Below are 12,894 nucleotides of genomic sequence, written 5' to 3' on the forward strand. Positions count from 1 at the left end.
AAAATCTGTATACACTTATCGACACCTATATATTTCTTATACTACAAATATCCATAGTTCATAAATTCTAAGATGTAAAAACATAAAATAAAATCCTAATCTTAGAGATGTCTGTGGAAAGGGACCACAGCAATTTTAAGATGCTACCAATTATAAGATAACTCAATTTCACAGATTTTAAAATAGAAACCTGTGTGAAATATGACAAATGTACACATGGGAGTGGTTTAAAATTTTAGACCAAAATAGAAAAAAAAAAAGCTTTGAAGACAAAGAATCAAAGCACAACAGTTCTAAGTTTTCTAATAGTTTATCCATGTCCAGCTAATCCTAGATAATAAAAGCCTAATATGCTAAGTGTCCGGTCGTACGTTCAACCAAAGTGTAATATGCTAATGATATGCTAAGGCCGCTCAACTGCTTGCTATGACATGCACTGACCACCAGGGGGCAGATGCTCCAACCAGTAGGTTAGCTTGCTGCTGGGGTCCAGCCGATTGGAACTGAGCGAGACGGGCCAGACACACCCTGGAGCCTTCCCATGGTCCCTCCCCAACTGGCCAAACTCCCATGTCCCTCCCCAGCCCTGATCGTGCACCTGTGGGGTCCCCCAACCTGGCCTGCACCCTCTCACAATCTGGGACCCCTCAGGGGATGTCAGAGAGCCACTTTCAACCCTATCCCGCAGGACAGGTTGAGGGCCTCCACTGGTGCACGGATTCGTGCACCAGGCCTCTAGTACCATTATAATTTTATTAATCAGAAAACAACTTTTAGAATTTTCAAAAACCAGTATATTTTTTCCAGGAACCAGCATACCAGGTACTTCAATGAAAAAACATTAAAACTATATAAGTATTCATATACTGTACCAATAACATAAATCTAAACCATACCTGTCTTTGATGAATGGCATTGCAGGTCCTGAAGGAAGCAATTCCATTTTTCCAACAGTCCAACTCTGACGGTAAATACACTCTTCTGGCAATTTGATAGGAGGCAGGCATTGGCTTGGTAGAGTTTTTAGAGGTGCAAACATGGAACATCCCACTAGAACTTGACAATTTTCAGGCTTGTAGACATAAGAAAAATCCTACAATATAAAACCGTGACATTCAGAACTTCATCTTCCATGGGGGGAAAAGCAAACCAATTCTAGCCATTTTTTTCCTTTCCTGAAACAAAATAAAAAAAATGTAAATATAATTCCTTTTTTTTTTAGAGAGAGAGAGAGAAAGGGAAGGGGGAGAGGGGAGGGAAGGAGATTTGTTGTTTCACTCATTTATACATTCAATGATTCATCTTGTATGTGCCCTGACTGGGGGTTGAACCCACAACATTGGCATATTGGGACGACACTCTAATCAACTGAACTACCCAAGCCAGGGCAATTCTATTCTTTTCTTAAATACATTCTTTTTTTTAAAATATATTTTTATTGACTTTAGAGAGGAAGGGAGAGGGAGAGATAGAAACATCAATGATGAGAGAGAATCATTAACTGAATACCTCCTGAATGCCTCCCACTGGGGATCACGCTTGCAACCTGGGCATGTGCCCTGACTGGGAATCAACCAAGACCTCTTGGTTCATATGTTGACACTCAACCACTGAGCCATGCCCATGACAGCGGGGCATCTTAAATACATTTTTTTTTAATTTTAAATTCTTTATTGTTTTAAGTATTACATGAGTCTCCTTTTTCCCCCATTGACTTCTCCTTGGCTACTCCCACCTCCCCAGCACATGCCCTCCCCACCCCCCCCAATGTTTGTGTCCATTGGTTATGCTCATATGCATGCATACAAGTCTTCTGGTTGATCTCTTATCCCCTCACCCCCCGCCTTCTTAAATGCATTCTTTTTTTTTTTTGGTGCCCTTGACCGGAATCGAACCTGGGACCCTTCAGTCCGCAGGCCGACGCTCTATCCACTGAGCCAAACCGGTTTTGGCAGGGCTTAAATACATTCTTAATAGTGTCACAATTCAGTCTTCAAATTTGTTAACTACAAAAGTGAATCAAATAATTTTTAAATTAAATTTAGTGAATATTAGTTAATAACATTAGATACATTTCACATGTACAACATTGCAATTCAATATCTGTATACTCTACTGTGCATTCACCACCCAAAATCTAGTTTCCTTCCTTTATCATATATTTGACCCTCTTTACCCAATTTGCTCCTCCCCACCAACCCCCGCCCCCACTCCCCCAGTACCTCTTCTGCTCTGGTAACCACCTATCTGTTGCATCTATAAATTTATTTTGTTAGTTCCTTTACCTTTTGTTTTATATTCCACATGAGTGGGAAGTATATGGTATTTGTCCGTTTCCATCCGAATTATTTTGCTTAGCATAATACCCTCAAAGACCAACCCATGTTGTTGCAAATGGCAGTATGAAATGAATTTTGAATATAGCTATAAACTAATTCTATATGAAAATATAGTAGTAAATTATTTTCTAGAGAAATAAAATACTTACTTTAATTTCAGAAGGTTTGGGGCTACAGAATCCTTCGTCGACCTCAATTTTGAACTGTGCTCCTATACTACAACTATTTCCTTCTAAAACAGTTCCTCCAGGTGTTGTATCCATATTACCATATTCTTTATTATTCATATTCATTGGGGAGAATCCCATTATATGTTGTTCCAATGATGGTGGTGTAGGATACATTTTATGAAGGTCTGCAGTGCCTATATTTAATAAAACACACATTTTAACATAACACTCTAAAGAGGTTAATCTGTTTAAAACAAAGATGTGGAGAATTTTGTTGACATTAAAAGTTTACAGATTTATCTGGAGCACAAATTGGGGAAGCTTACTTATGCAAGATAACGGGTCCAGATTTCCTGTCTTTGATTCCTTGCAGTTGGATTTATCATCTGATCCATTTGCCAATTTTTTAGATCCAGGCTATTAAAAACAAAAACAAAACACCCACATATTTATATTTATTTCAAGGTTTATATCCAATGTGATCTCAAGATAGTAATCATTCAGATGTGACTTGAAAGAAGAGTCCATTCATGAAAAGTAGTATTTTGAAGTTGTGCTAGAGCCAAATACATACTAGCTATGATTTAAAGACATAAAACACATTTTAGGCAATCAATAAACTCAGATTAGTTTCTCTACTTCATAATCCTCCAAATTAACAGAGGAAAAAGTTCCTTCAAAGAAAATAACCCATAGTTTCAAAACACTTAGAAGAAGCAAGAGTAACTTCCATTTAAAACCTATTAAAATTAAAATAAAACCTGCAATAAAAGAAGGGTTGTAATTAACATCAGATTTGCTTCTTAGTAAAAGATACTCAGAAAGCATCTGTACCCTTAAAGACATTAGTTTCCTACATAATCAATCTTCCTTCTGATGTCTTGTTTACACTTTTACCTTGTTTAATAATCTCCTTACCCCTGTACCAGTAAAAATGCTACAACAGGTAAAACTAAGCACAAATTTCAGAAAGATCTCATATGACAAAGCAACAGGATCCCTAACTAAAAATAAATCTTAATACATTGAACAAACCAAGTTTCAGTATCTCCAATCTGTCAATTTTTTTAGAGCTGATAACTTGGTTCCTGTTAGCCACTTTGTCAAAAACACTAATCTCTGATTACAACCTTTTTACCTCAAAAGAGCCACAGCTGATACATGAATGGTAGCAGAGAGAAAGTATAAAAGTACCAAAATTTTAGGGATATATTTACCCAGTAAATGGTATCCTAAAATATACTATATTATGGGATAGAAAATAAAAGTTTATATATAGTTGTATCTGGCTTATGTCACTTAATTGAATACACCAAATGGGCATATATGTATGTGTGTATGTATATGATGAGAGAGGATTAAAAGTATATATTATATAGGACAAGAAAGACCAAATGTACTATAGAAGTTTCCAAGCTACCTTATGCAGATGAAAAAGGAATTCCCTTTTATGATAATGCAGCACCCAATTCATTAATTTGCCAGAGACTTGACATTCTAGGGAATCTCATTTTAAGCTTTAATTCCTTTTATCTTCACCTTTCTCTGCAAATGGGTGTTAAAGATTAAATGTTACTTTTTCTTCCTCTTTATTATAGTATTTAGCTGTCTTATAATAATGACTATTATGTCAAACAAATTCTAAAGAAGTAGTATTCCTTAATAAGTTGACAAGGCATGTAATTTTAATGTTAATTACTTATTCTCTAAACAAGTCGATTCTAGGGCCATTTCTCAACTAGAGGATCAAAGATAAGGAAAATAATACTATTTCCTAAGAACTGCGGGAAAAGAACATATGGCAGAGCTCAAAGTTTAATCATACAAGTCCTTCAAACACACAAAACAAAGAAACAAAGTTTATATGTGATAGACACTATGTCAACACTGTACAAACATGAGGCTAAAAAAATACAACCAATTAATGAAATTTTATTATGAAGTATTTCCTATTGTTCAGGGCTAAAACAATATTCAAGTCACATATCACTTCTGAAAAAAAATTACATAAAATCAAGGGGAAAAACTTATAACCTTAATCATTAACAGGATACTCACTGTTAGTTCATCTTCATCAGAATTGAAGAGATTATCGAGGTCAGTATATGAGACAGCCAGGTCTGAGTCATAAATTAAACTGGTTGAAGGAGGACGAGCATGACTAGTAGGACGTAGAGCATCTACATTTGTCAATCAAGAAAAAAATAAATAAATTCTACTACTGACCAAATAAGTATTATTCTATTTATTTAAGCTAGATATATTACTTTACATTTATAAGGGTATAATACAATAAGAAGTTGTGATTTGTTTAAAATCTATACATTTTTTTCACATAAAAATGTAAACCTATTAGAATAGAATTAAACACACACACAATTTTATTTTTCTATCTTCTTCAATGTAAAGGAAGCACAGTACGAAGACGAAGTGCTCCAGCTAGAGTCAGACAGACTGTTACTCTGAATTCCAGCTCTAACAGTAAGGGTACGACCCTGGGCTACTGACTTAACCTCTCTGTGCCTCAGCAACTGCAAAAATTAAAGGTGATAGATTATAGGTAAAGCACTTTGCCCAGTGCCAGGTGCTTAAATACTAAATAAATATTACTTCTTAGGTAAGCTTCATTTCAGTTCTAGAATTTTATTATCCTTTTTACTTTTTTTCCCCAGTTTTAGAGGGGAAAAATATATTACTTAAAAAGAACTGCAAATACAAATAGAAGTTAAACTCCTCTTATATTCCCACACAAGAAAAAAATGAAAAACAATTTGCAGTTTGGTGTATAACCTTCCAAAATATCCTTAGGATGTCAAATGACTTGAAAAGCCCTCATTTTCAGAAAGATTAAAGTCATTTTCCAAGTGCCCCTGCATGTCAATTATAAAGACTCACTAGAGCAATAGTTCTAAAATTTTAGAGTATGTAAAAATCATCTAGGTTTTTAAAAACCAAGATTTCCAATCTTCACCTTAAAAGATGCTCCAGAAGGTGGTAAGATGGTCCACATTTTGAGAAAGCCACACCACAGACACAAAAAGGAAATTACACATTCCTTATATCCCAGAGTAGGTAAACAGGCCAAAGAACCCAAATTTCATTCAGCAACCTACCATCAATCACTACTTTTTTTTTTCCTGAAAGACCATCTCTACCTTATTCTGGAGGAGTTTTTTCTTATTTCTATTTTTGGTCACACAAAGCCTGACTTATTAATTGAGCTTTTAGATCTGAGAAGGACCTTAGGCAATGATCTCATCCAGTCTTATTTTACAGATAAGAACTATTTTTATTTGTAAAAAAGGAAAGAAGTTCTAACAATTCAAAACACAATTTCTATCATCTGAACTTGCTTCTCCCTATGCAATATAAACAATGATCCATCATTTTAAGATATCCCATATCATAGAAATCCATCCCTTCTATGAAACATATGAATTTTGCAAAACAGAATTGTAGAAGTCCAACAACTTCAGAGAGTTGACCCTTGAACAATACGGGTCTGAACTGAGCCAGTCCACCTAAAAGCAGATTTTTTTCAGTAAATATGTCGATTATATTAGGCTTACCATAAAGCAATCATACTGCTGCCTTTTCATTATCAATGAATAAATCATTATACCTATAAATATCAATTTCTTTTTCACATTATCTTTTCATTTTTGATGTCTAGTGCTAGTAATATGTATACTATCTAGTGTTTCATATCGTCTAAGACAGCATTAATGCAGGTACTGACAGACCATACAGATAAATACAGTACAATACTGTAAATGTATTTTCTCTTCCTTATGATTTTCTTTAGCTTACTATATTGTAAGAATGTATATCTATATCTATATCTAGATATAGATATAGATATATGCCTAAGCAACCTTTACGACTAGTCGCTATGACGCGCACTGACCACCAGGGGACAGACGCTCAATGCAGGAGCTTCCCCCAGTGATCAGTGCGCTCCCACAGCCAACCTCCCACTGCCGGCCAGCCTCCCACTGCCAGCCAACCTCCTGTGGTCCCTCCCCCTGGCCAGCCGGCTCGATCAGCCCGATCGGGACTAGGTGAGATGGGCCACAACTGGCCCCGATCGCCAGCCGAGGGACCCCACCTGTGCACGAATTCGTGCACTGGGCCTCTAGTATAGTATAAAATACATATTACAAAATATATGTTAACAGACTGGGTATGTAATCAATAAGGGTTCCAATCATAGTTGGCTATTACTAGTTAAATTTTTGAGGAGTCAAGTTATATGAGGATTTTCGACTATGTGGGATCAGAGTATCAGCACCCCAATCCCCACACTCTTCAAGGGTAGTTTGTAGTAACAATCCTGGAATGAAATATTTTGATTCTGAAACAGAAGTTTTACCTTGCTTGATAGAGGGACTAAATAATGACATAGCATCTTCTTCATGTGATAACACTGTTACACTAGATGACCCATCTTCTACCTGCAAACAATATTACATATTAGGCTAAAGTATATCATATCATTTACCAATAACAAAATCCAGAAAATACTGTTTCAAGCATTCTGCTCGGTATTTTGCAGATATTATCACTAATTCTCACAACTAACCTATATGATAAGTAAGTATGCCCATCTTACAAACAAAAAAACAGTTCTAAAGATAACCCGGGTTGATATGGCTGATAAGTTGTGGGAACTGTCAAACTCCAAAGCCCATGTTCTGGTGATGAAAGGAAACTTAACTTGGGGTGGAGTGAATACACAATACAATATACATATGATGTGTTATAGAATTGTACCCCTAAAACCTGTATTATTAACCAATGTCACCCTAATAAATTCAATAAAAAGAAATAAAGTAACAAAGTCCATATTCTTTGTACAGTATCTACAGTCTTCCCAGCCACTACTGTTTTCACATTTACAAAAAGACAAAATTTCAAGTACCTAGCACATAGTAAACATATTATTGTATTAAACATTTAACTGAATTCTTTTCATAATTTTACAGCTTTCAATTTTCGTATTTTGTATTTAAGGCAAAAGACATATATAGCAGGGTTAGCTTGTGCTTAAGAGATTCTCAAATATTTGATATTTAACCTTTTAATCAAATACATATTTATATGTCCTATACTTCATTAATATAACATTTTACTTTTAGGGACACTATAAGTTCTTGGCTCACGTATTTAAAAATATGGATTTTATAAACTCAGCAATATGCATTCTATTGTATTTTTGAAAACTGGTAATTCACTGATGGCATATTTTAACTCAGTATTAAAATAGTTCATCTACCTAAATGTCCTGATTTCAATGTAAGAAAAGTTAATGTTCTCTTTTTCCAATCCAAAAACTTTTATAGCAAACAAGATCTTTTCATGACAGAAGGCAGCTATAATTTAAAATAGGTGCCTGACTTACCTATTTTAAAAAATGTTTTTCTAAGTTGAAATGATGAATCTATTCTATTTAAAAGAAAAAAATGAGAGGTATGGTACTATATGCAGTGCTACAAGTCATCAGAGACCCTTTGGTATATACTTTGATTTCTCTTACCTTTTGTTTTTTCCCAGCTTCTCTCTCGTTATTTTGTCTATCTTTCTTATCAGGAAAAAGAAATTCCTCATCTCCTTCAACAAATGCATATGGATCAATTTTAGGTTCTTTTTCTGCATCAGATACTATTGCTGAAAGATACTGATTTTTAATTTGATATCGCTGTACTAATTCATCCGAAACTTTTAAAGGTTTCTTACATTGCACCATTAACCTGCATTAAAAAAAAATTAGAAAATTAATTATATTTATTCTCCATAAAAGCACAAAAACTTCCAAAACAACTTCACTACTATGAAGTTTTTACAGTTATTTAAAGGTGATCTAACCTGCAAGCCTTCATTTTACAAATGAAGAAATTGAGGCATAGAAAGGTTATGTGATCTACTGACATCTCATATTTAGCAATAAAGAAATGGAGCTAAAATTCAAGTCTCCTATCCTATGTTGTTTTCACCAAAATATGTTTTTTGTTTTTAAATATATTTTATTGATTTTTTTACAGACAGGAAGGGAGAGGGATAGAGAGTCAGAAACATTGATCAGCTGCCTTCTGCACAACCCCACTGGGGATGTGCCCGCAACCAAGGTGCATGCCCCTGACCAGAATAGAACCTGGGACCCTCAGTCCACAGGCCAACGCTCTATCCACTGAGCTAAAACAGCTAGGGCAAAATATGTTGTCTATTGGCAATCCACTCAGTTCCCAAGTTCTCAAGCACATTAACCTGACAAAATCCATTCACTTAAAGGAACTCTTAAATTTAACCTGTTCCAGGACAGGCACTCTCAAATTATGGGCTACATAGTGAGACAAGACTTCGCTTACACGATTTATACATTTACACAATGAAGAAGTGATTATCCTTTTCCCATTGCCATAGCAGATATATTTTAAGTTAAAAAATTGTAAAGGCCTGATTTGTGTTTCATGAAAGTAACATTATTAGATTGTTAATTCAGGCAAGATGTTTTACAATAGCAGGTGAAGTTTCAGAGCAAGTACTTCAGAGGTGTTTTTCTAATCACATTGGAAAAATCAGTTTTTATAGTCTCAGTCTTCTGGTTCCACATGGAGACAGATAAGCATACTTCTCTGCACTCTCCTAAGATAATCAATAAAAAGACGAAGAATGACATAACAACAGTGAAGTTGGAAAGATGAGAATAGAAAATAACAGAATTGAGAAAGCTAAACTCTAAGGCTAAGAGAGGGAAGATACAACAGGCTGACCTGCACCACAGAACCGTGGAAGGCATCAGGAGTTCTAGATCTCTCAACACCAGGGTGCTTGGTGAATGTGAATACAGAATGACTTTAAGACCCCTTTAGACTCCCAAATTCATGTTCTCTATGGCTTGCAAAGCTGAGATTCCCAAGCTGCCAGAACAGTGGCAGCCAGGCTTCTAAGTCAAATCATGCTCAGAATCCTGCAATGACTATTTTCCTCTGAGTAAAAACCATAATCCTTATAAAATCCTACATGATTTTTGTCCTTTTTCTAACTTCATCTTCTATTCTACTCCCTCTCTCACTCATTCTGCTTCCATTGGCTTCCTTGATGTTCCTTAACACATTAAGCGCCCTGTCAGTCACTGGTGACTGACACTATACTTTCCGTCCGGAAGACAAAACAGGCTGGGCGCTTAACATGTTAAACAGGCCAGACGCACTCCTGGCTATTCTCTTTGTTTGGAACATTCTTCCTCCAAATATCCATCTGGCCAACTACACCTTCCTTCAAGACTTTGTTGAAATAATCACTTTTTCTATGAGACCTTATTTAAACCTGCAATATGCCCAACTGCCTCAATACTCATCCCCTTTAACCTGCTCATTTTTCCCTCCATGGCAGTTACTTTTAACATACTATAACTTACTTATGTTTATAGTTGACTGACACTCCCACTAAAATATAAGCCCCTAAATCCTGGGGAGCTTTCTTTGTCCACTTAATTATCCCAAATGCCTGGCGCGTAATAGGTGGTCAGTAAATATTAGCTAAATAAATATATTAATTCTAGAAGCCACAGCAGATATGTTTGCATTAATAATTCTAAATTTTGAAATAAACCATCTTTGTTAGAAAGTGATATTGCTGCCACTGCTTATCTGTCCTGAGTATTAAGATAAAAAATTGTTATGAGAGGTAAGATTTGGGAGCCATGAAGGTATTTTCTAGCTTACAAATTCTCTGGCATGGGTTATCACATTTTACTAACTTACTCACCAATGTCCAGCACTATAAACACTCTATACTATATACTATAAACTAAGGTTAAAATAGAACCATTAATAGAATAACTGATAATATGATATTTGATAGTTCATTTAGAAAATATGTCATTGTTTTTCCAATATGCCCCTGATTTCCCCCACAAATCCCAAGTCTACAAAAACTTTCTTCCATGGCAACATAGTGCTAACACAACTGTCATGGCAGATATGCTTTACAATTAATCGTTAGAATAGTTCTGTTCTATAAATGAAGTTATTTCTTAAGAGTCACTTTGTACTTCACTGTATTAGATCCTAAAAAATTGTCTGCTGAATTACCTATCAGATACTAACATAAATCTTTTCAAGACAGTATTTCTATCTACTTGACATGTATTTTCTTACTTAATACTTAAAAAGACCTCATGATAGGAAATGCAGGGTATGCTCTCTGACTTTGATGTAGAAATTATGGAAATGGTTTGCTAATAAAAAAGAAAGAAAGAAATGGTTTGCTAAGGTCACAGAGTTAGTACTGGAAAGATTTTAAGTATGCATATTCAAATAACTATTCATAGGGAAAAAGTATAAGAACACCCCCCACCACCACCACCACCCTGAAAGACACTACTATTCTGTCTAAAGGTAAAACAGTTTTTCATAATAAGTGCCCTCTGGCAGAAGCATTAAAAACTGCCACACTGTTTACATAGGTAGTTGTTAAACTAGTGTGCAGCAATATTAAAAGGACCAACCCTACTGCACAGGGCTCTTCTAAAAATAAAAATGAGTAAACCAAATGCAGTACCTAAAGACAACTTTTTCTTATTTTATTGAACTGGTTCTCACAGACAGTGGGGTATGCAAAGAATTTAAATGTAATCAGTAATATCAAGAATATCAAATCACAATAAACTTAAAATATAAATTATTTACATTACATATCCTTCTATATTTAATAAGATATAAAAATTGTGACTTTTAAGAGATGCCCGATTAAAAAATCAAGTTATCATTTAGTCACTATCCAATTATATAGTATACAAATACTTCTGTGAACAAGAACACCACCTCTCCTTTTCTAAAAGAAACTTTCACATATAGCCAAATATAAAACTACAGATATAACTTCAATCAGATATAAAGTTAAATACAGCCAAACTGGGAGAGGATTAAGTACAGGCATCAACAGAAAGCTTTGCAAAGTCCAAAGCAAATTGAAATTACTTTTATATTATTCATTAATTTTATCTCCTTCCTTTTACTAAGACAACAGTAACACACTATCCTGAAATGTAGAGAATTTAGCATGGCTTATAGCAGCACATGTTTTTATGCTTTATTCAATAAAAATTCTTCTGGACAAGGTATGACAATATTTTAGGATTAACAATTATAGAAGGAAATAAGCTACAGAAGGAAATGTTTAGGCACAGATAAATTTATAATAAATCTCACAAGTCCTTTTTTTTTTAGTGGTACCTTTTCCAGTACCATCTCCAATATTCAGAATCAATTCTTAAACTGAGCCAAGCTACCTGTCAAAAATATAGCTTTAATGCATTAATATAAGATATCAAATTAGGAAGACTTAATTGAAAGATTTAGACTACAGTAAATCAAAACAAGTTTATTTCATCATTGACTTCTATGAAACAAATTAGAAACTATCTTTTAGCAATCAAATAATGCATTCTATAATTATACACATACAATATAAATCTAGTGTATCACTAATACAACATAGGAGCTAGTTCTATTGATGAACATTATGGTTAAGATATCCTGATGTAGCCTTACTATCAAACAAGACATGGTAAGAACTATGCCCAAGTACAGTTCTTTCTTTGTTCAGGGTTTAGAAAGGTTTCCCTCTGAATTAAAATAGTAGACTACTTTAAGTCAGCGCAAATTCTACTAAAAGTAGTGCTAAACCCTTGAACAACCGTAATTGGTTTTTTTGGCAGCAATTGTGTTACCTTTAAAACTTATAAGGTCTTAAGCCACTATTCTGGAATAGATGTTATCATTAACTAAAAGAGAAACTCCAAGTCTCATTTTTCATCATGACACACCAAACTACTAGGCAGCACCCTATAGTCTATCCCAGTGATGGCGAACCTATGACACGCGTGTCAGAGGTGACACGCGAACTCATTTTTTTGGTTGATTTTTCTTTGTTAAATGGCATTTAAATATATAAAATAGATATCAAAAATGTAAGTCTTTGTTTTACTATGGTTGCAAATATCAAAAAATTTCTATATGTGACACGGCACCAGAGTTAAGTTAGGGTTTTTCAAAATGCTGACACGCTGATCTCAAAAGGTTCTCCATCACTGGTCTATCCATACCAAACTGCATAATACTTCTGAATCTCCATAAATGGTTTTAAATTATTCCTATTCTGGCTCTGCATCGCTACTGTATTTTATATATACCTCTATCAAATAACTTAATGTTATTGTCCATTATACTACAATTTCATTTACAGCCAGGACTAAATTTATTTTATACCCCAACTGTGCTTTATAGCATCTTGCATATTAGAGAAACTTCAGTTTTTCAAAACTGATAAAGTGTATCTTTGAGGAATATAAATTTAAAAGGGAAGATAAACTTCCTAAAAAG

At 34.6% G+C, this 12,894-nt stretch overlaps 1 protein-coding gene across 1 annotated transcript in view; it reads right to left on the reverse strand.

The window, feature by feature from the left end:
- MED13 (mediator complex subunit 13) overlaps positions 1-12,894 on the reverse strand; it is an 88,899-nt gene that overhangs the window by 28,462 nt on the left and 47,543 nt on the right. The window contains exons 10-15 of the mRNA XM_015568121.1: positions 8,046-8,259; positions 6,882-6,963; positions 4,568-4,689; positions 2,836-2,926; positions 2,489-2,703; positions 897-1,093 (exon numbers count right to left, since the gene is read on the reverse strand). Of these exons, the coding sequence (XP_015423607.1) occupies positions 897-1,093; positions 2,489-2,703; positions 2,836-2,926; positions 4,568-4,689; positions 6,882-6,963; positions 8,046-8,259 (921 nt within the window). The remainder of the gene's footprint in view (positions 1-896; positions 1,094-2,488; positions 2,704-2,835; positions 2,927-4,567; positions 4,690-6,881; positions 6,964-8,045; positions 8,260-12,894) is intronic.

The sequence above is a fragment of the Myotis davidii genome, unplaced genomic scaffold (genome assembly GCF_000327345.1).
Source record: "Myotis davidii unplaced genomic scaffold, ASM32734v1 scaffold684, whole genome shotgun sequence".
NCBI classification, from domain to species: domain Eukaryota; kingdom Metazoa; phylum Chordata; class Mammalia; order Chiroptera; family Vespertilionidae; genus Myotis; species Myotis davidii.